At 42.6% G+C, this 27280-nt stretch overlaps 2 protein-coding genes across 12 annotated transcripts; one reads left to right on the top strand and one right to left on the bottom strand.

The window, feature by feature from the left end:
- On the top strand, nucleotides 1–18767 carry TMEM263 (transmembrane protein 263). 8 transcript variants are annotated; one of them, XM_071551017.1, is made up of 6 exons: nucleotides 1–99; nucleotides 843–957; nucleotides 3494–3555; nucleotides 4553–4676; nucleotides 7972–8041; nucleotides 12315–18767. In XM_071551017.1, exons 5-6 carry the CDS (start codon nucleotides 7978–7980, stop codon nucleotides 12599–12601), a joined length of 351 nt encoding a protein of 116 aa, XP_071407118.1. In that variant the 5' UTR covers nucleotides 1–99; nucleotides 843–957; nucleotides 3494–3555; nucleotides 4553–4676; nucleotides 7972–7977; the 3' UTR covers nucleotides 12602–18767. The 8 variants fall into 8 exon arrangements, with proteins under 8 accessions (XP_071407118.1, XP_071407121.1, XP_071407116.1 ...); XM_071551018.1 differs by lacking the exon at nucleotides 1–99 and adding an exon at nucleotides 147–525; XM_071551020.1 differs by lacking the exon at nucleotides 843–957 and having other exon boundaries at nucleotides 4556–4676.
- On the bottom strand, nucleotides 15422–27280 carry MTERF2 (mitochondrial transcription termination factor 2). Of its 4 annotated transcripts, none has more exons than XM_071551010.1 (2): nucleotides 24845–25332; nucleotides 15422–18863 (listed from the first exon to the last, which is right to left on the bottom strand). In XM_071551010.1, the coding sequence occupies exon 2, from the start codon at nucleotides 18850–18852 to the stop codon at nucleotides 17656–17658; it is 1197 nt and encodes a 398-aa protein (XP_071407111.1). In that variant the 5' UTR covers nucleotides 18853–18863; nucleotides 24845–25332; the 3' UTR covers nucleotides 15422–17655. The 4 variants fall into 4 exon arrangements, with proteins under 4 accessions (XP_071407111.1, XP_071407114.1, XP_071407112.1 ...); XM_071551013.1 differs by lacking the exon at nucleotides 24845–25332 and adding an exon at nucleotides 21031–21065; XM_071551011.1 differs by lacking the exon at nucleotides 24845–25332 and adding an exon at nucleotides 20536–20607.

The raw sequence follows: 27280 nt of genomic DNA, 5'->3' as shown, positions 1-27280 counted from the left end.
GGCAGGGCGGGCGACGGAGGCCGCCACGTCGGCAGCGGGGACAGGCGGAGGAGTAAAGTCTGAGCAGAGCCCGCGGCGAGCGAGCCGTGGCCGCCAGCGGTGAGTGAGGGAGGGAAGGGTGAGGGAGGGCTGAGCGGCCGCTGCTTCCCCCCGCCCCGCCGTCAGCTGGGGAGCCCCCGGAGCGCCTTGCGCGCCTCCCCCGTGTTCCTCTCCGAGGAGGAAGGGAAACTTCGGCGGCAGGAGGCGGGAGGGCGCCCTGGCGGAGCCGCCGGCGGGAGAGGCGGGTCCGGGAAGCGGAGCCGCCGCCACCTGCCCCCGGCTCGGGCACAGCGCGGCCGCCTTTGTGCTTCCTGCCGCGGCTCGGCGGGGCCGGGCAGGGCCGGGCCGGGAGGAGCGGCCCCACCGCGGCCTTGGCTGCCACGTCAGTGCGGCCGCCCGCGCCGAAGACCCGCCGTGCCTGCGCCGGCCCCGCGGGACGCGGCGGGGGTCGCTGCGGGGCCGCTCCGGAGCTTCACGGGCAGGCAGGTACCTGCGGAGGGGGGGACGTGGCGGGGGCTGCGGGGCTTCGGCCGCCGTGGGGGCGGCTCCTCGGGCGCGGGACCGGCGGCGGGGTGGGCTGTGCCTGCAGCTGCCGCCCCCCGGCCCGGCGCCCATGGCCCAGCGGCTCCCACACCTGGGAGGGCAGCGCTGGGAGCCGAGCGCGCCTTGCTCTGCCTGCTGGATGGGCTTGTTCTACCCTGTGAACTTCTCGGAGCCGGGAAAAGCTTTGTTTCGGGTTAAACTTGGCGGTGTTCAGATGTTTGCTGTAACCTGCCCTTTGTTTCGTCCATATCTCTCCCAAGTCCGGCTCGATGGAGTAGGATCTGAAGAGGGTTTTTTGCGAACTGTTTGGGACCAGCCTAGTTTCCCACATTCACCCAGTCCAGGCGCTTATGTGCTGTGGCCTGGAAATAAAAGGCAAGTTATTTTAGCCATACAACTAGTTCTGGTTATTGTGTGAAGTGCAGAGGCAACCTCTGTGGATGCGATTAAGTGCTTCCTTCTGCTCGTTCAGTCGAGCTGAAAATGAGAACTCTAAATCAGGATGTCGCTCCATAAGGAAGATGAATAGCAAGGGCAGGTCACCTGCTTCAGTGTGTCCACTGCGTTGCTTCAGGCAGCAAGTCTCTGTATCATTGGAAGGCTGCATACAAGATAGGTTAATTTAGTATGTAAGTACTGGTTTCTATGCCCATCAATTTTAAGAATGCTCAGTAAATATTATCCAGCACTTTTTATAAATCTTTCTGTTTGAACTGTGGTTAAATATTCTGTAAAATTAGTGTTGCCTCCTAAGTGTAGAAATGGACTGTTACAAAAGCACAAAACAAAAAGTGGTCCTTGTTCAGCAAGTGACCAGGTCTAAGTGTGAGGCAGGAGCCAACAAATAGGTGGTGGATGCTAGAGAAAAATTCTTTATTTCATTAACAGGGGTGGCAAGGAGGTTCAGGGGCTGCTTTATCACTCTGGCTGTTGGGTACTGTCATGTTTCGCCATTGAGAGTCTTGTGGAAAAGGAGATCTGAGATGGATGTGGGTCTCAGGCATTTGGAAAGTGTTATAGGAAATGGGGAAGGCTCTGCTTCTGAAAACTGAGCTAGCAGAAGACAGAGGATGTGTTTTTGAAGCTCTGCCTTGTACCTTACTGGAATTTGCTATTTAATTTCTGGAAAACAGTTTTAGAGGACTAGAAAAGGGGAATTCTTGTTCTGCCATTTTTGATTTATATCTTGTGAATCGCTGCATCGGAGAAAACTTGATTGCCAACATCAGGTGTTCCCTAGAGCCTCTGCTGGAGCCTGGTCTATATTTTAGTTGAGAGTGGTGGAGAAATATTATGTGGTAGCATCCCAGTCTGAGTTGTGGTGTTTTTTGTAGGAGATATATTGTTATTTTGCTTTTAGTTGTGGTGTGTGTTTTTTAATATAGATGTGTTGTATTACCTCCTCAGCTGTGTACTGAACCCTCCATACTGTGAGCCCGTTGTGTACATTTCTTATGATAAACTTGGTGTCTCTGAGGGGGAGGTTGTAGCCCATCCTGTTGTAGCCTCAGAATTAAGCTGTAGTTCACACCTGGAAACTACTGATCGACTCTTTGTAGTCTTTCCCTGAAAACTGTAGTCTTTTTTTCCTCTGAAGTGGGCATGCTCACTTCCAAGCCAGTCCTGCTGTATATGTAAATTTGAATTTTAAAACCTGGCTTTTAAACAGACAGCTCGTTGAAATGCTAACTATGCTCTTGGTTTTTAGCTACATGCTTTCTACATGCCCGGATTTGTTTTTTCACTTTAGTGCTGATAGCATTGGCTCTTTCTTCTTGCAGAATTCTGCTCAGTCAACTCTCTCCCTTGCATTACCAAACTGAAAACCACATTTTCATGTCAGCCTGTGAGGGTTAGGGCTGAAGGATCTACAACAGCACCGAGCATAGATACCTGTAGCACATCACAAGCTGCAGTCTGAGGTGTTAAGCAGGGAAGCTGATGGTAAGGGGTTGTTTGTGCAGCTTAAAGCAGTACCCTGAAGAGCAGCCATGGGTGGGTTTACCTTTTTTGGCTTCATGCCTATTTTCTTCTTTAATTTGGAGAGTAGAGCAGTGTTGCTCTTTCAAATATATATTGCTTCAAGTATAATCCCTAAAAATACTTTTTTCCCATGTATGTGAAATGCATCATGTTCATTCATAAATCTGCTGCAGCTACTGGAAGAGGGGAAGGAGAGCTGTGCATGTGGCAAGGGTTGGAGTTTTTCCCATCAGCTCTGTAGCCAAGCTTTCTAAGTGCATAGCTGGTGGACACAAGGAAGATAACTTTTTTTTGTGGTTGACTAAGACGATCAGTTTGTTTGCAGTTCTGTCAGGTGAATAGTTCCAGGACTGTCTACTGCTGCTGCCATCTGGAGCACTGTGATGCTGCCAGCTGAAATTGGCCCCATCCTTAGGTAGTTTCGTCGCTGCCTGCAAATATCTGAGTAGTGGCATTGAAACAATTTTCATTGGCTGCTGCCTGGGCCGCGTTTACTGTGCTGAGACAGTAGAGCATTTTGTCTGTAAAGTCAGAAAGACATTGCGAGCGTCAGCTGAAACTCCTGAAGTTGCACATGTCTATAATTATTAGAGCCCATTTCTCAGTGGAAGGCTAAAACTTTTACAAATTGCTGTCCAAAATCTGTAGGCTCATTAAGGAGCTGTTGTGTCTTAATGTGGATTAGCATGCTTCATAGCAATCCTCACGACAGCACATGGAACAAGTAAGATTATCTTCACTGCCCAAGAACACAGAGAGTGTCAGTGTTTTGGTGAGATAAATCTCATAAAATGTTGGCATCTTAAGGCCAAGTGTATTTCTTCCTAACTATGGGGATTTGGATGCGATTCCCACCGTACACCTGTGGTAGGTACGTGACACTAGCGCTGTTCCATCAGATGTCATTAACCTCCTGCCTTTCTCATAGGTGTGTGCAGAATACTTCCGTGGAAAGAACTAACTAGAAATCTTCCCAAAGGAATATATTTGGTAAGTTTTATTTTCATTTGCTTTTCTGTGAATGTGTGGCTGTGCAACTACCTCTAGAGTTTCCTGACGCTGACATTTAGGGTCTTATAACACTGTTAATGTTATAAATAGCTCTTCAGTTAAAAATCCTATTGAAAACAATTATTTTTTGTACAGCACTGTGAAATATTTAATCTTTCTGTGTATTTCATATTCTGACACTATGAAAGTGTTTCCAATCAATTAAAAGAGTGACTTCTGGGTTTTTTGTTGTTTTTTTTTAATGAGGATTTTAATTTATTTTAATGTGAAGATGAGAAGTTATCCCTTATCTCTTGAATGACTAGCACTCTCCTAAGTACACAGGGGGAAAAAAAATCCAAAATAGTTTACATTTATCCCTGTTTGAAATCTCTTTTAAGATCTGTGTTTGGTTCCATTTAACATGAGAACATACAGGTGAAAAAGGAAACTGAAGCGTGCCATTGATAGACTAGATATCTGTTTCATGAATGTCTGTATGAATTCTGCCAGGCTTCATGAAGATCTTACCACATTCCATGTGATGATTTAATGCAGATGTTAAATTAAGCTAGAAGCTTTTCCCCTGTGACACAAGTCACTGTGAATTTGGCACGACAGGATGAAAATGCTAGAGAAAAATCTCTTTGCTTGCTTTTTTTTCCTTTTTTTTGGCGAGTCTTAGCATACTTAGAAGCAGATTCTGAAAAATGTATTGGAGAAGTTTCAAAGTTCAGGTTTCTGATAGGTCTTTGCCTTGTTGTATACACTTGCAGTACTGGTGATCGTTGTGACTAATGGTTCAGAGCCTGTGGGGGACTTTGAATCTGCAGCTTCCAAAGTTTCTTAACCAGTAGCTTGTCTGAATGACCTCACTCTCTGCACAAATGTCTTACAGTTGCCCTTCCAGATAGTACCTTAGGTGTTAGCTCAGTTGTAATCTCTGTTGGGTCTCATGAGTTTTGCTTTCTTCTTCTTTGTGGCTGTGCATTTCCAGCAGGAAGCTCCAACAGGAACCTCCCTTAGGATACACTGCAGTCCCCCTGTGACCAGGGGACTCTGATGTGAAGTGGAACATATGAGCCTGGATCTTGGCAGACACAGGAGGCATTGAATTGTAGGTGAGTGCTTTCACCTTGATGGTATTGTAAAATACAGTGAGTTGTTTCTGGTTTTCTAACTCCAGTTTTTGCAGAAAAAAGTATATATTCCTGCCCTCTTTGCCTGAAGACTGAATGAGGTAATCTGCCACTAAGCAGTTATTCCAGGCCTTTGACCTCTAGTCAATGGAAATACCTTAAATCTTTGGAAGGAAGCCAGGTTTAAAACATGCTTCATATGTGCATCATATTTCCTGTTCACCAGATCTGTACCCTGTTTAGCACAGGGAATTTTTGGATCACTTTTCAGCGTCAAAGTCTCCTGACATGTTAAATTGGATACAAGGATGCATGACACAGACTGTAACCTAGATATCTGAGTATTTCCTCTAGAAGTCCTTTGCTGGATCTTGGTCTTGGTTCTGTGGTTTACTGGAGAGCTTTTACAGGAAAACAAAAGGACTTTTCTGACAGTGCTGTGATAATGTTTTCACTTGCACTGATGTGTAGGAGAACAGTGAGTAAAACCTAGTACAGGCTGGTTGGGCATAGCTCTTGCAGCATCATAGAATCATCAAAGTTGGAAGAGACCTTCAAGATCATCCAGTCCAACCATCTCCTGGCACCTGTAGAACCACTCATCATACAGTAATTTTTGAATTTCTGATCTGCAAACCCCTGCAGACTCCCTTCTGTGTAGAACAAATCCAGTCCTACCAAGAGTGAGTTACTTCTCTTAGCTGCTCTTCTCAAGCCTGTAGTTCTCCATTGGCTTCTGGGGTCTGATAGCAGCAGGTTACCAGTGCCTGTGCTGTAGAAGACAGACTTCCGTGGTCTGTGTAGTTGAGAGTTAAGTATTTCTGTTGCAATTGTTAAATCACTACATGTGAGTGATATATTGTGTAATATTCCTCTCTAACTTTTAAGAAGATGGTTGGGGTCAAGAATTATGTAATCTTGAGGTTCTAGGGAAGGTAACAGGGGAGTGAATAACTAATCTTACCATTTTTTATGTACTGCTGTGGTTTTATATGTGGCTTCATCTGGGCTGTATCTTCCATCAGTGCTACTGTATCCAATGCCGCCTTAAGAGCAGAAGATACTAAACTTAGGGTATAGCCTTGTAATGCTTTCTAGTGTTCCAGACATGTCCAAAACTGGTTGCTTACTCCAACTCTCCTCTAAACCTGTTAATAATCCCTGACAGTGTTTTCTCTGTCCTCATAAGATTAAATAACATTTGTGAAATTTTGACAGAAACATTCTGAAAACTTAAACAAGCAATTTCTTCTGGATTCTTTTAGGAGTTACATGCTGGCTAGATACAAATATATTAGTGGTGGTTGTTCTTCATAAAAAATAATTTATTTCATTTGTTTGAATTAAGACTTACTCTCTTCTGAATCTTAATTACCAAAATGGCCATATGTTAAGTAGGAACATAGTTGCTTCATCTTGGTACAGATATTTTGATCTAATAATATCAAGGCTATCAGTTTCTTACAGCATCTGTCTTCTCTTTCTTATAGTACTTTATATTTTTGTTTCATGTGTTTAGTCTTCCAACTTAATGTGTTGCTACTCTGCAACTTCCTCGTGAGGGGAAGAGGAGAGGCAGGCACTGATCTCATCTCTCTGGTCACCAGTGGCAAGACCCAAAGGAATGGCATGAAGCTGTGTCTGAAGAGAGTTAGGGTGGATGTTAGGAAAAGGTTTACCCAGAGTACTGGAACAGGCTCCCCAGAGAAGTGGTCACAGCATCAAGCTTGACAGAGTTTGAGAAGTGTTTGGACAACACTCGGGCACATGATATGACTCTTGGGACTGTCCTGTGCAGGGCCAGGAGTTGGGCTTCAATCATCCTTGTGGATCCCTTCCAACCTGGGACATTCTGCGTTATTTTCCTGTTTCTTAGCTTCCATGTCTGCATTTCTGGCTTTTGAGTGGCACTTGTTCAGCATTTCCTTCAAATTGGCCATTGCTGTGGTATTTTTGCTTGTTTTCCTGTTAAGCTACTGGTGTAAAGGTACCCATGTTTTCCAAGTTTTGAATTAATGCTCTTAGTGCTGATGGTGAGGACTCTTTAATAATCAATTTGGGTTTGCTCCTCATCCAAAGATTTATGACTTAGCATGGGGGTGTCAGTTTTACCATGATGTTTTGACTTCATAACCATACTGTGAGAGTTTTAGCTGTTGTTTTCCAGGTAAGTCTTCCCATCTGCTTCTGCCTCTTCATTCCTTCTTCAGATCCTTGCCACTGCTTTCTCACCCAGAGAAGGTACAGAAGGCTCTGGGGACAGCAAGAGAGGCTGGAATTATTTTTGTGGTGATCGTTGACTCTTGGAAGAAATTAAATGATTTAAAGACTTGTGCAGGGAGAAGGGAACTAAAACATCAGGAAGATAGGATGATGTCTGGTATAACGCAACTTGTTTTTCCTTTTTCTGACCTTGATGCCTGCTGAGGTGGGAATGCAATTAGCAGGAGAGCTCAAGAGAGGAGGCAGGACTTGATACCAAGGCATACTTTGGTGGGGGAGGAAAGCAGGAGGGAAACCTGGACTAGATACTGCTTTCTTCCCCTCCAGAGGGAAAACTCAGTAAGCAGAGCTGCTGATTTGAGCTTTCTCCTGTGCTTCCCCTCGCTCTCAGGAACTGCTGCACTAGAACTGCTGTAGGAAACAGCTTTTGGTGTAAAGAAATCTTTTCTGAAATGTTTTGATTTGAAAGTTTTCGTGTAGAACTAGAAGAGTAGTTCTGCTGCTATCACCACACAGTTTACACAGTACTGTGACAAGATCAGTCATGTTTCCATTGCTATTCTTCCATCTTGTTTTGATGCCATCTGTTCAAATTATGCTGCAAGGACTTGGTTCTTTAAACTATTGCTTTCCAGATAGCAGCAGATCTTACAGGCATGCTGCTGTCTCCAGTGTCCACCACCTCTATCATCACTCAGCTCTTCATTTTCAGTACTTAAACATAAGGTGTTGTATGGCACTGGCTGTTTTGTTTTGTACTGGTTGTCTTCCTGATGGCTCTTTATGTTTCAGATGCACTTGGTATGGGGAGGCAGCTATCACCAAGCTTGCTGACATGGTGGAGGGCTCCTTTTTCAAGGATTGAAACTGCTTGAAGAGTGCAAAAGTCTGATAGTAAAAAGAGCGGCAGTTTGACAGGAGCTGCTTGCTCACCTAGTAATGAAAAAGAAGTTCATTTTCTGTGGAACTTAAAACTACTTGAATTTAGGACTCATGGATTACATTTATGCTGTGCCAGAAAAGATGTGTAGCATATGTGAATTTCTTTTTTTAGGCAATAATGAATCAAATGGACAAAAATCAACAGGAAGTCCCATCATACCTTCATGATGAACCACCAGAAGGTATGTATTAGTTTTCATGATTTGAAGTATATTAATCAGAAGTTCAGTCCTCTTTTTACAAAATGGATCTGCAAGCTTTAACTTTCATTTAAGTAACAGTGCACAAGCCAACCCTGGGATGGGATGGGCCTGGATTATTGTTCAATTCTGCATTATCCTGATTACAATAAGGCCACTGAATATAACTCAGTAAACAGCTGTAACTATAAATTATAGAGAAGATGGGCAGATACTGAAGGACTTAATTTGCAGATTAGTTTCCAGAGATATGAATTAGTCTAATGGGTATTTATTTCTTCAGTGCATTATGTGAGATGGGAAGAGGCCAGCTTTGCTTTTGGACACCTTGCTGTGTTAATAGTACTTGTGACTTAAAAAAACGATGTGTTTGAAAATAGATAAAACTTTATTACCACTTTGGAGACCCTTTTTCATCATATAATGACCTGTGGTTCTAGCTGTTGATGATCTCCTGGTTTCATAAAAACAAACACGCACTTGACTTCCTTAATACAGTGACAGCTTGGTCTCCTGAACCAAATGAATCTTAAATTGGTTATTAAATCTGCAGAGGAAATGCAGTTGCAGATGAGCAGAGTGAGTTCCAGACTGTGGCCTGGGAGGTTAGTGAAGAGTCCTGTTTGCACAGTGTGACTGGCAGCATACTAGATCAAAAGCCATTCTTGGCACACAGGTTGTCTGTGTTCTGTCTGCTCTTGCTTTAAGACCAAATGTGTTGAATATATGTAAACTCCATGCTTGAAGAGGCTTTTTCCCTTTGATTCTGATTCATGTGCACTCTTCCAGCCTTAGGAGTTCGGTTAAAATGTTGGAACACCCCTGAAGACCAACCACAGTTTGAATGTCGTACAAGGCTTCATATGTGATACACTTACACCATCACAGAAAGGTGGCCAAATGTGAATGGAAGGCTACCAGTTCAATACTGGGAGGAAGATCATTTCTCTCAACAGGCTTCCAAAATACTCCTTAGAGGAAAGGCTCAATTCCAAAACCAATTTGCAGTTTTTTGTAAAGATAGAAGTAATTGTAGGTTGTCCAGATCACACTCAACAAGCTTGGTGCCCAAAGGCTTCAAAGAATGTGTGGAAGAAGCTTTTGTGCTCCTGCTTTTTGAGTAGTGCTGTTCTGATGCTGTACCGCTTTGCAAGCGGCGCCAACCTTTGCAACCTAAGTTCATTCAAATTCTTGTTTGTTGTTGGATTCCTGTCAGCAGGAAGCTGGCTGCAAGGCAGCCTAATAGAGCCAACTCCTGCACAGGGAACTTGTGCCATTTTCTCCCTCGATTTAGGAATTATCTGGTTTACCTTCTTTTTTAGGAAAAAGGAGACCAGGGGTGTGTGTCCTAGAACAGAAATCAACTGGCAATAAAACTTTGGAGCTGTGGGTGTTTATTAGACCTCATGGACAATGCAAACAGGATGGAAATCAGAATGTGTCAACCATTACCAGAAGTTATTTATACGCTGTCACAGTCTGTATTTATACTTGTGAAATAAAGTAGATGTCAAAGGACTGGCTACCTGAAGTAATGTGAGGGGAAAACATATTAAGATTACTTTTGCTTGTTTCTGTCTTGTTATTTTTAAAGTTAGTTATGATGGATCATTTCTTGCTAATATCTGACTCACTGAAATCAGCTTTTAAAATTCAGTGTAATAAAACCTTTCACTCTGATAACAGTGAACCAGTTAGGTGGAAGTGAAACATTTTCTACCCAAATTTGTTAGAAGTTCTGTAAGTCTAGTCACAAGAATCTTCTAATGAATAATACCTATTTTATAAGTATTATTTATAGGTATATTTTATAGGGGTTATTTATAGGATACTCCGCATACTCCTTTCTGAGTGTGATTCTTTAAAGGTTTTTTGTATATAAGTAGAAATTCTGATCTGTGTGCTTGTGGTGTTGGCAGTGCATTTTTGCTGGAGATGTCCATGTTGAAGCTGCTGCCCTAGAATGAACCAGCAAGATATTACATGGCTTTAAGTAAAAGACTGTAATTTATGTTTTTAGTTTGCACTACCTTTTCTGTTATCTATATCGATTTCTTAAATAAGAGACTAGTGGAAGCTGGAAGCAGTTCCAGTATTTTCTGCTCCTTTGAACTGCGCTATTTCTCTTTATCCTTTTTTGTCTTTTTTGTCAAACTTGTAAGAAATTCTTTCACTTAAGTGGCATCTTGTATTTTAGTTATTCCAGGCATGCACACAGGAGCTCTGAACTTAACACTTCTTTAATTAATTCCGAGTCCTGGGTCAGTCCTGGCATTATCATGAACTCAGGGGCAGTGCAGGGGAAGTTGTTCACCCCTGGTTTCATCTTGTAGGAGATGAGTGCTGGGAGGCGACTCCTGGAAATTGTCCTCTGGATGCAGGTTGTCAGCAGCCAGGGCACTGGAGACAGACCTGCTCTGCTGGCTTTCCTAAGGCACGTCACAGTGGAACGTCAGTGCAGTGACAGGGCTGGATAGAGGTCTCTGGTGGATCTCTATCTGATCTTTCTTTTCTGCTGTCTCTCTTGACTCCTTGTCCTCATCTAAGTATGTTATTTCTGCTGCCGACTCCCTCACCTCTTTATTTCATGTCTATTTCTTCCCTAGCTCTGCCCATTGTAGTTCCACTTGCTCTTTTCTTGGTTTCCCCTGTTGTTTTTCCTGAAGAGAGACAGATGCATCTGTAAATCCCATATATTACCTACAGATAACTAGAAAATAATAAAAAACCTCCAAACTCTTAACCTACTTGTGCTAACTGGCTGAATCTTGCCATGGTTCTCTCTGAAACTTTTTTTATGAAGTTGGTGAGGTATTGACAAGAGAGTAGGTGAAAAACAGTTACCTGAGCAATGTTGTTGTGAAGACCAGAGATTTCCCCAGGTTCATGTGGAAAACACTTTACAGACAAGTTTGTGTCAGGGCACTGGTTTATAGATGCAGTGGGTGATACTTTCTTGTGTGCTTATATGCCGCATTAACAGACTGTTTCATATTGCTGTTTCTTCTTTGAAGATTGGATAATGGTTGTGGCATAGCAAGGGGTGGAATTGCAGTCTTAATTCCCTTTAGAAGCAAGGTGCATGTATCTCTTAGGATTTTGACACCTACTTTAGAAATATAAAGTAATTCCAAAACAATTGGAAGGCAAAGTGGCAAATTCCAGAAGTGGTCTTATTACTCTAATACTTTCTGTTATTTCGAGGCTATGTAATTGTACCATAAATATTGAATGGGAATTGACTTACAAAGCACATAGCATGAAACTGCACAAAATGCGCGTTAAATGTAACGTTAAAAAGAAAAAGCAAATGTTTGTGGTCAGTAATATGCAGAAATCCTATGGTTTGAGATTTGGGTTTGTGCATTGTATTGAGATTTCTGTTGGGAGCCTGTAATTCTTGCTTTTAATGCCTTTGGGGACCACTTTTGGTATTTAATGAGCTTATTTGGCACCTGGACTTCTCACATATACAAACCTCTTCCCTATCAATATTACAGAAAAGACCTTTTTGGAATAAAGTTTAATTAGTATACAGGATGAAAAAAGGAAGTGATACAGTGAACACATCAATTTTGTCCTCATGCTTTTTTGACAACTCTGATTGCTCTCTGATTGTCTTCCCTCTTCCTTGACCCCTGCACACAACCCCTGTAAGCACATCTTCAAAACAGTAATTGCTAAGGAAAGAAGCAACTTTGTCTCGCAGTGAGCTCTTTTCAAAGGACAGCTCTTTGTTTAATTAATGTTTGCCTCTGCTTCACCAGGAAATTTGTTCCAATCCTTCCTTAGAGGTTTGAACAGCAAGGTGGTGCTGCTGCCTTTGGGGGTCCCCCCTCTGTAGGGTAACTTGACATTAGCATGGGGGCCATAGGAGGATGTGTCATTTCTCCCCTATTAATAAACTCCATAAATGAGGCTGATTTGGCCATGATACTTTCCAGAGTCTTGGAAGTGCATACAGAGGACAGAAGTTTATCGTGTAAGACTGTCTGGGAGTCATATGCCTGATACTTTTAGACTCAGTATTGACTTGTGTGTTAGAAAACAGCACTGAGGTATGTCTTGCTGCAGAAATGTGTCCTGTTATTTGGAACTAGGTGTTGTATGAGCATCTAAGAAAAGCAGCCTGCAAGGTAAGTGTATGCTGTGTGCAATAGCTGTTGGGCTTGAAAAGGAAATACGTATTCATAACTCTTCTTCTGAAAGTGCTTTAATTATGGTGCTGAGAATGATTTATTGTTTCTTCCCTTAGGTTCACTCAAGGACCACCCGCAGCAGCAGCCTGGGGTGCTTTCTCGTGTGACTGGGGGCCTCTTCAGTGTCACAAAGGGAGCTGTTAGTGCCACGATTGGGGGTGTTGCTTGGATTGGAGGGAAGAGCTTGGAAATTACCAAAACAGCAGTCACATCTGTGCCTTCAGTGGGAGTGGGTCTAGTCAAAGGAAGTGTTTCTGCTGTAGCTGGAGGAGTTACAGCTGTAGGATCTGCTGTTGCAAGTAAAGTGCCTTTAACAGGAAAGAAAAAAGATAAGTCTGACTAAAACCAAAACTGAGACATACTCAATTCTCCAGATCATTACGTCAGTGGCATTAAAATCTGCTGAGATTGGGACCACGAGAAGCCATGTGTCTTAGACACTCTATCTTCCAACGAGTTGTGCAAGTAACTCGATTTCATCTGGAAAGGACAGAAGAAGCTTGGCTAGCACAGCGTGTGAAGATTTATTAGAGCCTAGATTGAAGCTTTGTATCTGGTGAAATGTTACACTTGATAACTATAGAAGTAAGTGTGTCTGAAGGAATAATACATATTTGAATATTCATTTACTGTAAGTCTGCTGCAGTTTGAGACTAAAATGTGAACACAGAAACATGGTAACCTCTGCTGTACCATCAGTGCATGAGATGCCAAATACTGTTCTCAGTGGTTTCCACATCCTCCTGGTAAGGATCCTTCAGCTGTGAGAGGCATTGTGGGACATACCCAGTCTTGGTTATGAACCTGTATTTGCAGGCAGCCTGTAACTATCCCTGGCAGCATTCTACCAGTGCAGGCTGGAGCAATAGAAGTGAAGGTGTGCAGAAATTGGAAATGAGTGGGAGATAGAAGTGAAATGGCTTGACAACATGATAGAAGGGATCATAAAGAGTAAACTAACTTAATGCCTTATTAGAAAAAATACCTTTTTACTAGGTGAAGCTGTGTAAAGAACTGTCCTGTCATTTCAGTGCAGTTCATGGAATGAGCTTTAGACTCTATCTGAAACTTTGTCCGTTTTTACTGAAAATATGATTCCTCCGTCTCAGGTGTATTTAATGATACGCGACTATCTCCTGCAAGTGAAAACTTGTTTCTAATAAACTTCTTATAGACACTAGAAAAAAAGATGGCCTAATGGAAATTGGTCTGATGTTTGTGGCCATCTAGCACAACTGTCTAACTCGCTAGAAATTCCTTTGTGTAGTTGGAAACCACTGAAGAACTAGCAAAGCTGTTGTCTCAACTCCATGATGCACCAGGTTGACTTCTCGTTCTGTTTAAGCAAATGCAAGAAATTTTTCACTACATCTTTCTTTCATATTTTGCATTTTGATTTTTGAGTTAAATGCAGTACTTTTAATTAAAAGAAACCAGAAAAGGTAGATGAGGCCTTCAAAAAAGAGAGGGGAAAAACAACAGAAGGAAACATCATTCAAGTAATTTGTATACTGAGGCAATTCCAAATGTTGACACACCTCAAATGGGACCATGTGTAGGTTCTCTGCAGCATGTGAGGCAAAATGCACTTGTAAAGACACAGCTTGAGGTTGCCTTAAAATAGAAGCCATTGGTGATCTTTTATTTGTGTACTGACTTTGCAAATAAGTAACCTCTTTGGAAGCCCACAGAAGGTGTCTGTTCATGTCATGTATGCAGTATTTTGTAAAAACTTGTGTTCCTATGGAGAACTTGTAAGCTTACTTTTTCAGTGTCTATGGTTGTACTAGAAGGATATATGGGGGACTTCTTAAAAATGAAAAAAAAAAGAAACACATCACTTGTCTAAGACTTAGTCCTCTGTTCATGGGTGTTGAAATTACACTATGTCTAAATTATGGTAGTCACCCAATCTCTCTGAGCCATTGATACTTCAACTGTACTCTGTAACTAGCAACTTTATATCAGTAATTGTATATGTTGGAAGTATGGTACTTGTAAGCATGGGAACTCAGGGTGGTGGGGAGAGCAAAAACCCAAGAAATGGCATCTGCCCTTTTTGTTAGATGTACCAGCTGCTTAGTTCCAATCTGCTGCAAAAGCATAATGTGGTAAGTTTATACAACAAATGGAAGACTTTAATTGGTTTTTATAGTCAAAAGCTAATTGCATAGAATATAATATGGCTTAATGGTACCAGTTAGCTCTAGAAATGAGCTAGCCTGGCTATCTGAGGCAATCTAGCTGCAGCATATCATGTAGTATGGTCTGTCTCCTCCCCTGCAGTTTCCAATGTAGCCATGTCCCCAGAGTGCTGCCACTGAACTCTTAAAGAGTCACCTGTTTGGAGCACAGTGATATCTGTGATACTCAACTAAACCCTTCCTAACAGTTTTTCTGAAAACACCAATCTTGAACTAGTCATACCCATTTTTTAAATGATATTCTTTAATTGTTAAACTGTGCAACTTGCAGCAAAACAAGTGTGGTCTGAAATAAGCAATATTAGATCTGGAAAGAGCTGCCAACACTTCATTATGTTTTGTTCATAACATATCCTGTAGCTATTACTTCTGAGTCTTGTAACTGAAACACTTTTACATGGCATATGGTTTTAGTTTTCAAAGGACTTTGTCCTATATCTTGTGTATTTTCCATTCACTTAAAAAAATTGCTTGATCTTGAGAACTTGGCCCGATTCTGTCCTGGCACTTGTGAAACATTAAATTGTTGCTGTTTCAGACATTTGAAAGCTTCCTTAGTTTTGCGGAGAAAGGTGTACTTAGGTATAAATCTTGCCACAGTGCCATGCCCCAGGTGCGTGTACCCATCTCCATCTACCCTGGTTCCAACCAGCTCTTAACAAAAACCGTAACTTCACAGTGTAAGTTGTTCACAGACACAGCACAAAATCCCTTGTGCTAATGTTCTTTTTCCCTGGACAATGAGGCTTGGGAATACCCACTGTGAGATGAATGGAATATGTAACTGAAATTTTCAGGGACAGTGGGGTTTTCTTGTGTCTTGAGCTTGGTTTTGTGGTGCCTTTATTTTACTCTCCTTTTCCCAGTCCCCATTTCGAAAGGGGAAATGTTTATGCAGGCACCTTGTATGCCTTGATTATTTGCTGTGTAATGAAAGGCTTATCTACACCCATGTCTTTTTTTGCCAGATTTAAACTGTATGAACTGGTTCACATTCACTGTGAGTAACAAGAGACAAGGAAATGAGTTTCAGCAGTGCAATGTTCTGGTGATTGGGAGGTTTCCTGAGGTTTTATTACAAATGAATCCCATAAAGAAGAGAGAAACAGGTCCCAGGCATAGACTTATGAATGAAGGTTTCACTGAATTTTCATCTGGTGGTACAGAAAAAGAGCATTTCTGCTCATGCTTTTATTTTGAAAGGGGAGGAGGAGAAATTGAAACATTCTGAATAGAATTAGTGGGAACTTGGGCCATGTCTCAGTTAAGGAAATCTGTCCTTTTCCTGTGCTGTTGCCACTGAAGATACTGTAAATGATGGAAATAAGCAGTTTCAAGAACTTTAAAAACAGATACCTGTAGAAATGCTGAAACTATTGAGGGAAAACAGTGTTCTATGTCTTGGTTTCCTTTTCATCCTGAACCACTAATTGGGTCTGTGGCTCAGTTAGATTGTGTTATGAACAGCTTCGGAGAGCTGAAATCCCCCCTTGTGTCTGAGGGAAAGGAGGCTTTTGAATTCAAATGACATTGTGGTTGCTTAATAGCTGAGCACGGAAGGACAGTCAGAAAGTGACAAAGGCAAGTTCCTGAGAATTTGTAATGTGGCTGTCTTCCTAGTTTCCTCTTAAAAACTGATAATGTGTTTCAAAAGAGTCAGCAAAGACACAGCCCAGTAACACAGTCTGGCTTTTTTCATGCTGGTGATACCTGCCCCTTGAATTCTCACCACTGTTGCAGGTGCTCCTGCAGGAGCAGCATTTACCCCACAAGCTGCTGTCACGTCGAGACCGTTGCCTGCAGAGTGGTGAGTTTAAGACCTTCAGCTGTTGAGATCTTGGCATTGCTCTTACCAGGTGCTTCCAGCCCTTTCCAAGCTCACAGCAGATCATGTGGCAGACTATAAAATCATCACCTTGCAGCCCACCCTCTAAACCAGCAGTTTAATACTAGCTTTCTTCAGCAATTTAAAACTTCACTTTAAGAAAAGGAGGCCTGGACTTGCTGCCAAAATGTGTTTAAAATGACCTTGAAGAATGACCTGGAGTGAGGAGGCTGTGTAACTGTTTTTTCTCCTGCTGTCAAGAGGGAATGTGTGTGGAATGGTTGCTTAGGAAAGTCTTTCTGAGAAACAAAATCACTTATGATCCTAATTCTATTGAGATCACCAGTGATGCTGCTATTTTATATTATCAATCACAGCCCATACATTAGAAGAAATCAAATCCCCAGGAAACTTCAATGTTGTCTGATAGTTACTATTTTAAAAGCCAGCACTTGTCCACAATTATCATATGGTGTTATCTGAGAAGCAGTGCCACCTATATATTTAGAAACTGTGGCAGCTGTTTGCACATCTGGTAATCATTTTTAATCATCAGTGGTTTACAGACTAGAGGTTTTTTACACCTAATATGAAAACATGACTTCCTTCTTTCTCTTACCATCATTTGAGGTTGAGTCTCTCCCTAATTTTTCCTGTCCCCAAATCTTGCTAGAAAGAAAAGAAATTAAAAACTAGACAATAGCAATAAATGCATTTCCTCTTACCCCAAACTTTTTGTAAGAGAAGTAAATTTTGAAGTCTCAGAAATGTAAAGGAGGTTGTCTTGTAATTTCTTTGCATTATGGTTTGTGCACAAACATGTAAGGGCCTCAGTGTAGCAGTCACTGAATAAAAAAAAAATTTATGTCCTGCCCCTATTCTCAAACTGCACTCTAGGCTTTCCTATCCAAAAACTCAAGTCTGTTGCAGGTCAGGATCCAGAAGCTAGAGTTACTGCAACAGTAAGGAATGGAACTCCAAGAGAGTTTCCTAGAGTCAGTGAACCAGTGGGTTTCTGGAAAAATAACACTCTTTTTATTGTTCTCAGACAAAAATTGTGCTAATCACTACCACAGGTTGGTCTGTGCAGTGACAGAGCTGAAAATCCAAAGCAGTTAATGCCCTGTCAAGTAAGAAAATGTAGTATTTGAGGTACTCTCCAAAAAAAGGCAACCTTTATCATAACCAGGTTCTAGGGTACTATTTGAAAGCATTAGAAAGCTACAATTGTATAATAAAATTGTGCCCAAGACCCACTCCAGGGCAAAGTACAGTGTAAGACTACAGTCTGGTTAGGATTACTTTTGTTTTATCTCAAAGAACCAACTTTTAGTTTTATTTTGCATAACTTGAAGTACAGCATTCAAATTAATCTTCAATGTGTATAGGAGCAACAGGATTAAAAATTGGTCTTTCCTTCTTTGATTGTATCTTACCATAAGTGACTTCAAAATCTTTCTTAGTGCCATTCAGGATTTCTAGATCTCCACTCTTTATGTCATATCCCAGGGCAGAGAGTTTTTTAATTCGGTACTGAACAATTTGTGTTGTCAACTCCAGCACCATTGGTGTCTCCCTAATCTGTGCTATAGAAATTCCTTCCTTCAGTAGTCCTTCAAGTCTTTCTTCCAAAACTGGCACAGAATAGTAGAGAAGGGCTGGGCATTTCAGCACTAGTTGTTTTAGTTCTTGATCACTGCACTTAAAAACACTTTTGGAAAAAAGCATACTCTTCTGCATAGTAGTAGAATTAAGTTGAAAAATGAAGCCTTTAAGTTTAGACAGCAGTTGTAGAACTTCATGGTCAGTGAAATCATTCTTCTGGAGAAATTCCAAGTTCTCCTGAATTGTGGTGGAGGTATTTAGCAAAATAAATGGATTTTGGCTCAATAGCTTCAGGATCCAGATCTTCATATTTGCTTCAGAACCTCCTAAATTTAAATAATTTCTTTGTAATGTCTCTATCACATTTTTGTTTTTCTCAACAGGATTATAAAAAATACTGGGTGCGCTTGTCAAGAACCTGGTGATGATATTATTCTTAAGTCCCAGCTCTTGAAAAAACATTATGTTTGTCTTCTGGTTCTGGTGGTATTTGGTGGTAAAAAAAGACTCTGGAAATTGCTCTATTAATTTAATCAACTGTTTTTCATTCTGGCATACTAATTGCCAGAGAGCTCTTTGCGAGTTTATCTCTTCAGGAGTGTGGAGAATTGCCTCTGGGCAGCGTTCTAAAATGTTGGCTACAGCAGTTTCATCTGCTCCCATTTCTTGTAAGATACCAGCAATTTCTTTAACATAGGCCACATCCTGGAGGAGGACCCATTCCTTCAGTCTGTGTATCTTCTTAATGTCCACTGACAAACTGTAGAGACTCTCTATGGTTTTTTTATTTTCCTCTCTTGACTTTGTATCAGTTGTGTAACTGGAATGTATTAGAAAACTTCTGCTTCCTACTTCAGGCCATACTGGTGAAAATACCAATGCTGGGTTACAGCACTGAGGTCTTGTCAACAGAAGAGTGAATGTGTCTTTTGCAGTGTGAGCAACTCCTCTGAACATCATGGAACTCAGCCCTGTGGAGACAGAACAACTGTAAGGAAACACATTTAAGGAATGAGTTAATGCTCAGAATCATTGATGTTTAGACAGAGCTGGCTCAAAAAACTACTCTCAACAGTGCTTTTATTAGCACAAAATCCAGCTTTCACATGAAAGCAGGGGGAAAATATTTTTGAAAGGTTAATGTTCTGACAGATGTGCCACTGGAACAGTAACATGTCACAGCAACAGACCTGATGTAGGGACAGTGCTCTGTCCCTATAAATGCCTGCAGTCATACAAGATCCAAACTGTCAGCCATTTCCAGCTAACATTGTTACTACATTACAGTTCACTCACATTATATGAGAAAAATGACTCACCCAATTTCATTTGACAGTCATCCCACTAAACTAATAAAAAAGGCAGCTTAAGTATCTGTCTTAACTCTTATGAATGTATTTGCTTTAACTTCTCAAGCATCATTTGGAGTGTGACTTGTTCCTTCATGTGTCAGAGACACCCTCCTGCTCAGCACTGCTTCAGCAGCAGTTTGTAGCCTAATTTCATTTTGAAATCGTTAAGGGGGAAAAAATCACAGAAATCTTTATGTATGTATTTTTCACTAGCTGCTCTTAGCACCAACACCTTTTTTCTGCCTCAAGGTCACTTCTGTTGTTGCCAGCCACCCCAAGTAGGCAGAGTCCTTGTGGAATAGGTGTGTGGCAGTGCTGGAGTCCACATGGCAACCACAGGGTAGTTGTGGGCAACCCCACACCTTACCTTTGCTCAAACTGGCTGCCCCATATCACCAGCAGTACATGCGCTGTCACCTGCTCTGCAGTGGCCAAAGGAGCCGCAGCAATCAAACAAAGATGTCATAAAGTGTACCTTTAACTTCCTAGGTGGTGCTTTAATAACAACCCTTTGGAAGCACTAAATCTGAAAGGGAGAATTGCTGATCTGTGAAATACTCAGCAAATGGCTGCTGCTGGTAACATTCTTAAAACTGCTTAAATTGAAAATAAGAAAACCCAATTTCTGCATTTGACAGTTCTATTTGGACAGTTGCTTTCACCTCTCCCTAAATAAAGCAGACTTCAAAAAGTGCATATATGAGCATTCTGTTAAATCACTTTGTGTAGAAGAGAAAATACTGTTATGGTCATGCAGTCTGATCTCCTACAAAACAGACCAAGAAACCTATTGTAGGAACAGCTATACAAGATTTCTAGAATCTTCTTTATAGCCCATCTTCTAAGACAATAACCTGCTTTATTTGGAGAACCTAGGTGATAGATCCTCTATCTAGTTGCCAGGTAAGGTTAAGTATTTTCTAGAGGTAAAATACTTTATCTCAAGAAAGCATACCTTTGCTTTTAGGTTGCTTTTTATTGCTTCTAAAAGCTGGACTCATGTTACTACATCATAAACTAATAGAATAATTTCCTATATGCAAGCTGATGTTATTAACAGAAGCTGTTTGTTGGTAACTGGTTGGTTTATATTATTTCAAATCTGAGGCAAAATCTGATTGCCTAATGAAGCTGCTTCTATTGTAACCCCAAGGCTGATTGTTTTGTCTTCATAAACTTTGTGACTCACGAAGTGCTGCCCAGCAAGCCCCACCACACAACAAGCAATTTTTCCCAACAGTCCTGAAAACACTGGAAATACAGGTAAGTCACTGATGTTTCGTGTGCTGACCTTTCCATGTCCTGAAAAAGTGACTGTTTCAGAGGAGTCCAAACAAAAGCCTCTCCTCCACAGGGATTGGCACAACTGTTATAGGCAGCTAGGCGTTGGCTAGAATATCAGTATTTATTTAATAAGGAAAAAAATAAGTAACATTATTTATTAAGAAAAAAAACAAACAGAAATTGATTTTAATAAGTGATATCAGTGTCCAGCTCAGTTAGCCCCAGCCTCAGTGATTTCAGCTCTTTGTGAAGGCAAGAGAGGTGGTGGATGCGCAGTCATTGCGAGAAAACTCCCGGAAGAGTTTTGCTGGGAGTACTATAATCAGAAAAAAGAGCTAAAGTCCAAAAACCTTAAAATTAAGGGTAACAGCGGGAAAGATAAAAATTTAAACCTAATAAATAGTGGGAGGTTTTTGGTAACAAACTCCGAAAAATATTGCCAAAAAGTGGTAAAGATAAGCTGTGACTCGAAAGCGAGAGCTAAGGGAACTGGGGCACATACCAAAGAAAACAACCGAAGCTAAGCCAAAGGTCCCCTGAAGATTATACTTGCTGCCGTGAAGATGATGAACCCCGTTGCTCGATGCAACCGAGTAGACGGAGGAGGCAGAGGTGTACTACTGTGGGGATTGTTAATGGTTAGCCTTGTTGGAAATCCAACAAATGCCCTGTGCCACCGGACACAATGTGCCATAAAATGCCTCTTGAATCCAGAACAGTCTTTCCCCCACTTAAAACAATATGAACCGGAGTTTTGGGGTATAGGACTGCATTGTAGTAATAGTTATGCTCGAAATGACCTTATAATTCCACCATCATCTCTTAGACCATGGGTGATAACGGTGATTCTGTTAGCAATTGTAAAAATAAGTGGAATGAAATGGCCATTAAATTTATGGGGCTAAATCTAGTAAGTGGAGAAAGTCCTCATCAACCTTATAATTGGACCTTAGTCAGAGGGAAAGACTCTCACATTATCCAACAAATAATTACACCGGGGCCCCAAGTTTCACTGTCTCACCTTGTGCTCTAGTACCCACAGATCAATGTGTAAAAAAGAAACCTTATTACTTCTGCCCGAGCTCCAGCCCTGGAAAAGGGTACTGCCATTTTCCTGATGAATATTATTGTGCTCATTGGGATTGTGTTACTATAGCTGCAGCTTGAGAACCCCCAACTAAAGATAAATTCCTAGAAGTTGGATGGGGGCCAGCTGGTTGTAAACCTCCGACTTACAACATGGTCTTGGAAAGGCGGAAAGTAAACACTCTTGGCAATTGTAAATACTTATATCTTAATGTTACTTCTCCGGAAGATTTTGGGTGGAAAATAGGAAAAACTTGGGGAGTGAGATACTGGGAATCTGGTAAAGATCAAGGAGGAATAATAACAATAAAAACAGAAGAAGTGGTAGTTGCCGAGGCAGTAAGTCCTAAACAAATAGTTAACAAGCCAAAAGCACCTACTGTAAGTCCTAATCAAACAACTAAATCAATCCTATTAGACCGCACTAAGCGAGTTCCTACAACATCCAAGAAAACTATTGCAGAGGATGAAACAAATCCACTATGGAAAATAATACAAGCCTCCTATCAGACCCTAAATTATACAAACCCCAATATGACCTCAGCCTGTTGGCTCTGTTATGACGACAAACCCCCTTTTTATGAGGCTATCGGGTTAGACCTTAACTATAGCCTGAGTAAAGGAATAGCCCCTAAGCAGTGTAAATGGGAAGAAAAGCAAGCAAAAATCCCAATGCAATATGTAAAAGGGAAAGGACGCTGTATAGGGAAAGTACCTGCATCAAAGAAAGAGCTTTGTAGTGTTATAAAAAGAGACTAAACAAAGTTAACAGAAATTGGGTCATTCCTCCAGAAGGAGGATGGTGGATTTGTTCTAAAACAGGTTTAACCCCATGTGTATCTCTTAAAAGTATTTAATGCATCCATAGATTACTGTATCCAAGTAAGAGTAATTCCCCGAGTGCTGTACCATCCAGAAAATGGGATGCATGATAATTGGGTAAAAGAAGACCATAATATTATCAGACGAGAACCTATTACGGCCATAACAATAGCCACCCTTTTAGGATTAGAAGCTGTAGGGGCAGGAATTGGTATAGCCTCCCTCACACAGCAAAGCCAAGGATTTTCATCTCTTAGAGCCACAGTAGATGAAGATTTAGAAAGAATAGAAAAGTCAATTTCATATTTGGAAAAGTCCTTAACATCATTGTCTGAAGTAGTTCAACAGAACCGAAGAGGGCTGGATTTAGTATTCTTACATCAAGGTGGATTATGTGCAGCTTTAAAAGAAGAATGCTGCTTTTATGCTGATTATACTGGAGTAGTTAAAGATTTGTTAGCCAAAGTAAGAGAAGGAATTGAAAAAAGAAAACGAGAAAGAGAAACACAACAAAAACAGTGGTTTATCCAATTCCCTTGGCTAACTGCTATAATATCCACCATTGCAGGTCCTTTAATAATAATACTGTTAATATTAACTTTTGGGCCTTGTATTTTTAACAAAGTAATTAATTTAGTTAAGTCTCGATTAGAAGCTGCTCACTTACTGACATTACAAAAATATAATCAAGTCAAAAAGACAGATATTGATGTTAATGAACATCTGTTAAAAGAAAATTCAACTTTACAAGCAGCGTGAAAAACATTAGCTAGGTTTGATCAGCAAATTAAAAATTAGTAGAAAAACAAAAAGGGGGGATTGTGATAGATGAAATTTATTAATTTGCTAAACTCAATTTGAAATTGTATTTGATGATTTTTATTTGAATGTAGAAGTGTATATATATATGTTTAAAAATCTGTTGAAACCCAGCGCGGGACAGGTTTATTTGCAGGAGCCACAAAGATAAGAAACCATGATTAAAGGACAAAAGAACCGAAACTACAACCTTCCAGACCCCCACCGCAGGGGGTTGGGAGAAGCCTACCTCTGGCTCGGCTGCATTCCCGTAAACCCCCTCCTCCCTTCCCCCCTTTCAGTCCATCCTAGGTGCGGTACTTCTCAGCCCGGCGTCTACCCCTTCTCCCCCCCAGTTTTTCCCTTATCAAGCCTCCCCCACCCTCGGACGCGAGTTTCGCTATAGTGTCCTTTCCCCTCTTCCCAAGCCAGCGCCCGGACAACCCCCCGACCCTGTGCTCTGTCTCAGTCCCGCGGGTCTCCTCAAAATTTGGCAAAGCCCTTCTGCAAACCCAGGCTCCCCTCCCCCCCGTCTCTTCAAAGGGTCCCCGCACCAGATCTGTGCAGCCCCACGCCAGCTAAAGCACCCTCCACACCCCATAACCCCGTTCCCACCACAGTGCCGGAGTCTTGTCTGACAAACATTCGCCAGCCGCCCCGCTGGGAACCAAATCCCGTAACCCCAGCCCGGTTTTGCTAGCCCACTGGTCCCCCATTCCCCCCTCTCTTTTTTTTTCCTTTTCTCCCCCAGCCCGTCCCGGTTTCTTCACCCAGCCGGCACCGCCGCTGGTGCTGACCCCAGCCCCAAGGCTGCTCCTGCCAGCCACCGGCTTGTGCCTGCCCGGCTCTGCCCACGGCTGCCAAACCGTGCAGCCCTGGTGCAGCTTCGTGCAGCACCAAACCTCCCTCCTGGTCCCCGTCCCCCTTCCACCTCGGTCCATCCCGGGCCCCCCCCCCGTAACTGCCCTTCCTCCCTTAAAACCGGTGCCGCGTCCACTCTCCCCATCCCGAGTTATCCACACTCCAGTTCACTGGGTTTTTTTAATAAATAAAATTTCAGTCTCCTGCCAAGCCCACCACTGGTTCAGCATAGGAGACAGGTCAGCCACCGCCTGGAGTGGCCACCTGTTGGGATTTCATATGCTCTTAGATCTAAAGTGTGAGTTGTGTATTGAACTTGTTTCTGTACTTAGCGTGTTGTAGCTTCAAGGACTAGTTAATGAGGTCAGCAGCTCCTGCCACCCTCTCAACAGATGTGTGTAATCGGCCAATTAGAGCAGGCATTGTCATGCAAACAGCATTGTTAACCAATTATCAGTGCCAAGGTGGCAGAGCTGCGGAGGAATTCAGCTTTTGAAGTGTATAAGAGTTTTGTGAGCGGATGAATAAAGTTGCCTGTTGCAGTAACTTCTGTGAAGTCGTCTCAGCAGGTCACAAACCCGTCTCCCTCCGTTACAGCCACCGTGTCTGCGAAACCCTCCACGCTGCATCAAGACGTCTGCTGCCACTACCCACGTCGCTCCCAGAGCCACCTCAGCCCTGCGGCCGCATCAGGGTGAACCAGCACCGCAGTGCTGTGACCAGACCCCTACTTGGAGCAGCCCGGTCACCTTGAAAACTCTATTACCGCCATCTTCAGCCAGCCACATGGAAAGTCACGGGACCAGCCCAGCAGCTGCTGAACGGCAACTCTTGTGCAATACCTCAAGCACAATGCAGAATGTTGTGCCACAGAACTGAGCATGCGCAGAAGGGACACAGTTTGCGTAACTGCTACGAAATACAGGAACTGGGCATGCGCAAAAGAACAACAGGTTGCACAACTCTTGCGAAAGACATGAACTGCGTCTGCGCAAGGGGGCGTGGCCTACGCCAAAAAAGTGACTATAAACGAGGTTTTGGCCCAGGTCCAGCACGAACCTTTTGGGAGCTGGTATCCTAGGTCGTCCAGTGTTCTGCCACGCTGCAAGCACTGTATTGCTCCTCTCTTGCCTTCACAAAGAGCTGAAATCACTGAGGCTGGGGCTAACTGAGCTGGACACTGATATCACTTATTAAAATCAATTTCTGTTTGTTTTTTTTCTTAATAAATAAATAATGTTACTTTTTTTTCCTTATTAAATAAAATAAATACTGATATTCTAGCCAACGCCTAGCTGCCTATAACACAACTGTCTGTGTCTGAGCACCCTGAGCACTGAATTTAGTGGCTCCAGTCAGAGTAACTCTCTGAAGGATCAGGGTTCTCTTCAGTAATGCTTTGGCAGAGCTGGAAACTGCTAGCAACTATTATTAAAATTGTTTGGGATGTCAGGTGATACAGGACAAAAATAATCATGGAAAAGTAACCATGACTTACTTTTACTTCAATGTGTAATCCTGCTGTTAAGCAAAACTGCCTTGTGAGTAACACAGTCACTTAAAATACAGTAATTTTTACTATTAAAAACCTTTTAATTCTGATAAATTGTGCCCTTCCACGATCTAACATGGAAATTATTTTTATGCTCGCTTAAAGGAAGATCTAAGCTTTCTGAAAATGTCTGACATCATAGTCATGTTTTCCCCCTTTTATGAGGGTCATCAGAAACACAGAATACTGTAAAAGGAAGGAAAACTTTCTTTGCTAAAATACATTTGACTGGGGTACTCAGGAGCCTGTGTAAAAAAGCACTATGCAAAATACAACAAAAAAAAATAACATGAATGAATTTTAGTGCCATAGTGTTCTATAGAAACCAAGAAGATGATTAAGAGCTATAATTTGGTGTATTTCCAAGTCTATAGGTGACAGTATCACATTTCCAGGGTATGTAAGAAGAATTCAGAATTCTTTTAAAGCTCATGTTGGATCTAATGCACGTTCTAATGTGTGGGACCCCACTGTAACTGGCTGACTCATCCCTCATTTGAATTTCTGAATGTGTGTTTTAAGACTCAAATCTCATGTTTGAAAATTATTAAACCCAACCTCTTACATTGTATTTATCGAGGGCAACAGTGTGGCTGCTACTCTGTGCTGATCACTACCATTATTGCAGCAAGCATAGTAGGCTGTAGAAAATAAACTACATAAAGCCTAGGCTGTACTTAATTAACCAGGAAGAGTAGGTGTCTGCCTAGAAGAGAGCAGTGCAGATAGGATTTGAATGGTCTGTGAAGAAATCTGGAGGGGTGATATGTAGCAGTTTTGTAGATTATTGCACAGTAGAGTAAGTGTTCACATTTCTGCACTTACAGACAGAAAATGAATCCCTGCTTTGTATCAGTGGTGGAAATGAGGCAAAGAAGGATTACAAGATAGGCTAGATCAACAGAAAACTTTCTAGAAAAAATACAGAGGATCCTGGAATAATCCAGTTTGTCAGGGACCCCAAAAGCTCAGAGCACTGCTACGAGGTAAGACCAGGATGATTTGTCCATGGATGGAGCCCACCCGGCCTCTCCGGGTTACCTCTTCTACTGCTCAACTATCCTAACGGGGGAAAAGCTTTTCCTTTTATCACTATTTAAACCAATGACCCTCAAGTGGTGCTTTTAGTACCGAGAAAGCAAGGCTGTCCATCACAGCTTGCTCGCTAAGCTCGGCCTGCTGGGCGACCCCTCTCTCAACCACCCTTTGGATGCGCTGGGGGCGGCGGGGCAGGAGGCGGATGTTTCCCTGCACCAGCACGGGAGCAGAGGCTGGAAGGCCGGGCAGCCCTGTGCCCGTCCCCGCCACCGCAGCCGCTTATCCCGCTCCTGCCGGAGCCGCCCGGGGGTCCCTCCCCGGCCGGGCATCCCTCGGACCCGCGCGGCCTTCCCTGCATCCCGCCCCTCCATCCTGGCTGCCGCACGGGCCCCCGGAGCACTGCAGGGCCCCTGGAGCAAGGCAGAGCCCCATCGCGCCGGTGCCCCGCTCCCCGGCCGGCCGGAGCCGGGCCCGCCCGCGCTCACCGGGCTCGCCGCCGCTGCCGCCCGGGAGAGGCCGGGGATGCGCCGATGCGGGAGGCGGGACCGGGACGGGGATGTGAGGAGTGTGGAGGCGGGACCGGGACCAGGATGTG

Source organism: Pithys albifrons, chromosome 3 (genome assembly GCF_047495875.1).
Source record: "Pithys albifrons albifrons isolate INPA30051 chromosome 3, PitAlb_v1, whole genome shotgun sequence".
Taxonomy (NCBI): Eukaryota; Metazoa; Chordata; class Aves; order Passeriformes; family Thamnophilidae; genus Pithys; species Pithys albifrons.
This window is presented reverse-complemented; position numbering and strand designations above follow the sequence as displayed.

Coding starts and splice junctions, on each gene's coding strand:
- TMEM263 (XM_071551020.1), top strand. CDS start 7,978: ATGAATCAAATGGACAAAAATCAACAGGAAGTCCCATCATACCTTCAT. Junction 8,042..12,314: donor TCATGATGAACCACCAGAAG/GTATGTATTAGT, acceptor TTCTTCCCTTAG/GTTCACTCAAGGACCACCCG.
- MTERF2 (XM_071551012.1), bottom strand. CDS start 18,852: ATGATGTTCAGAGGAGTTGCTCACACTGCAAAAGACACATTCACTCTT.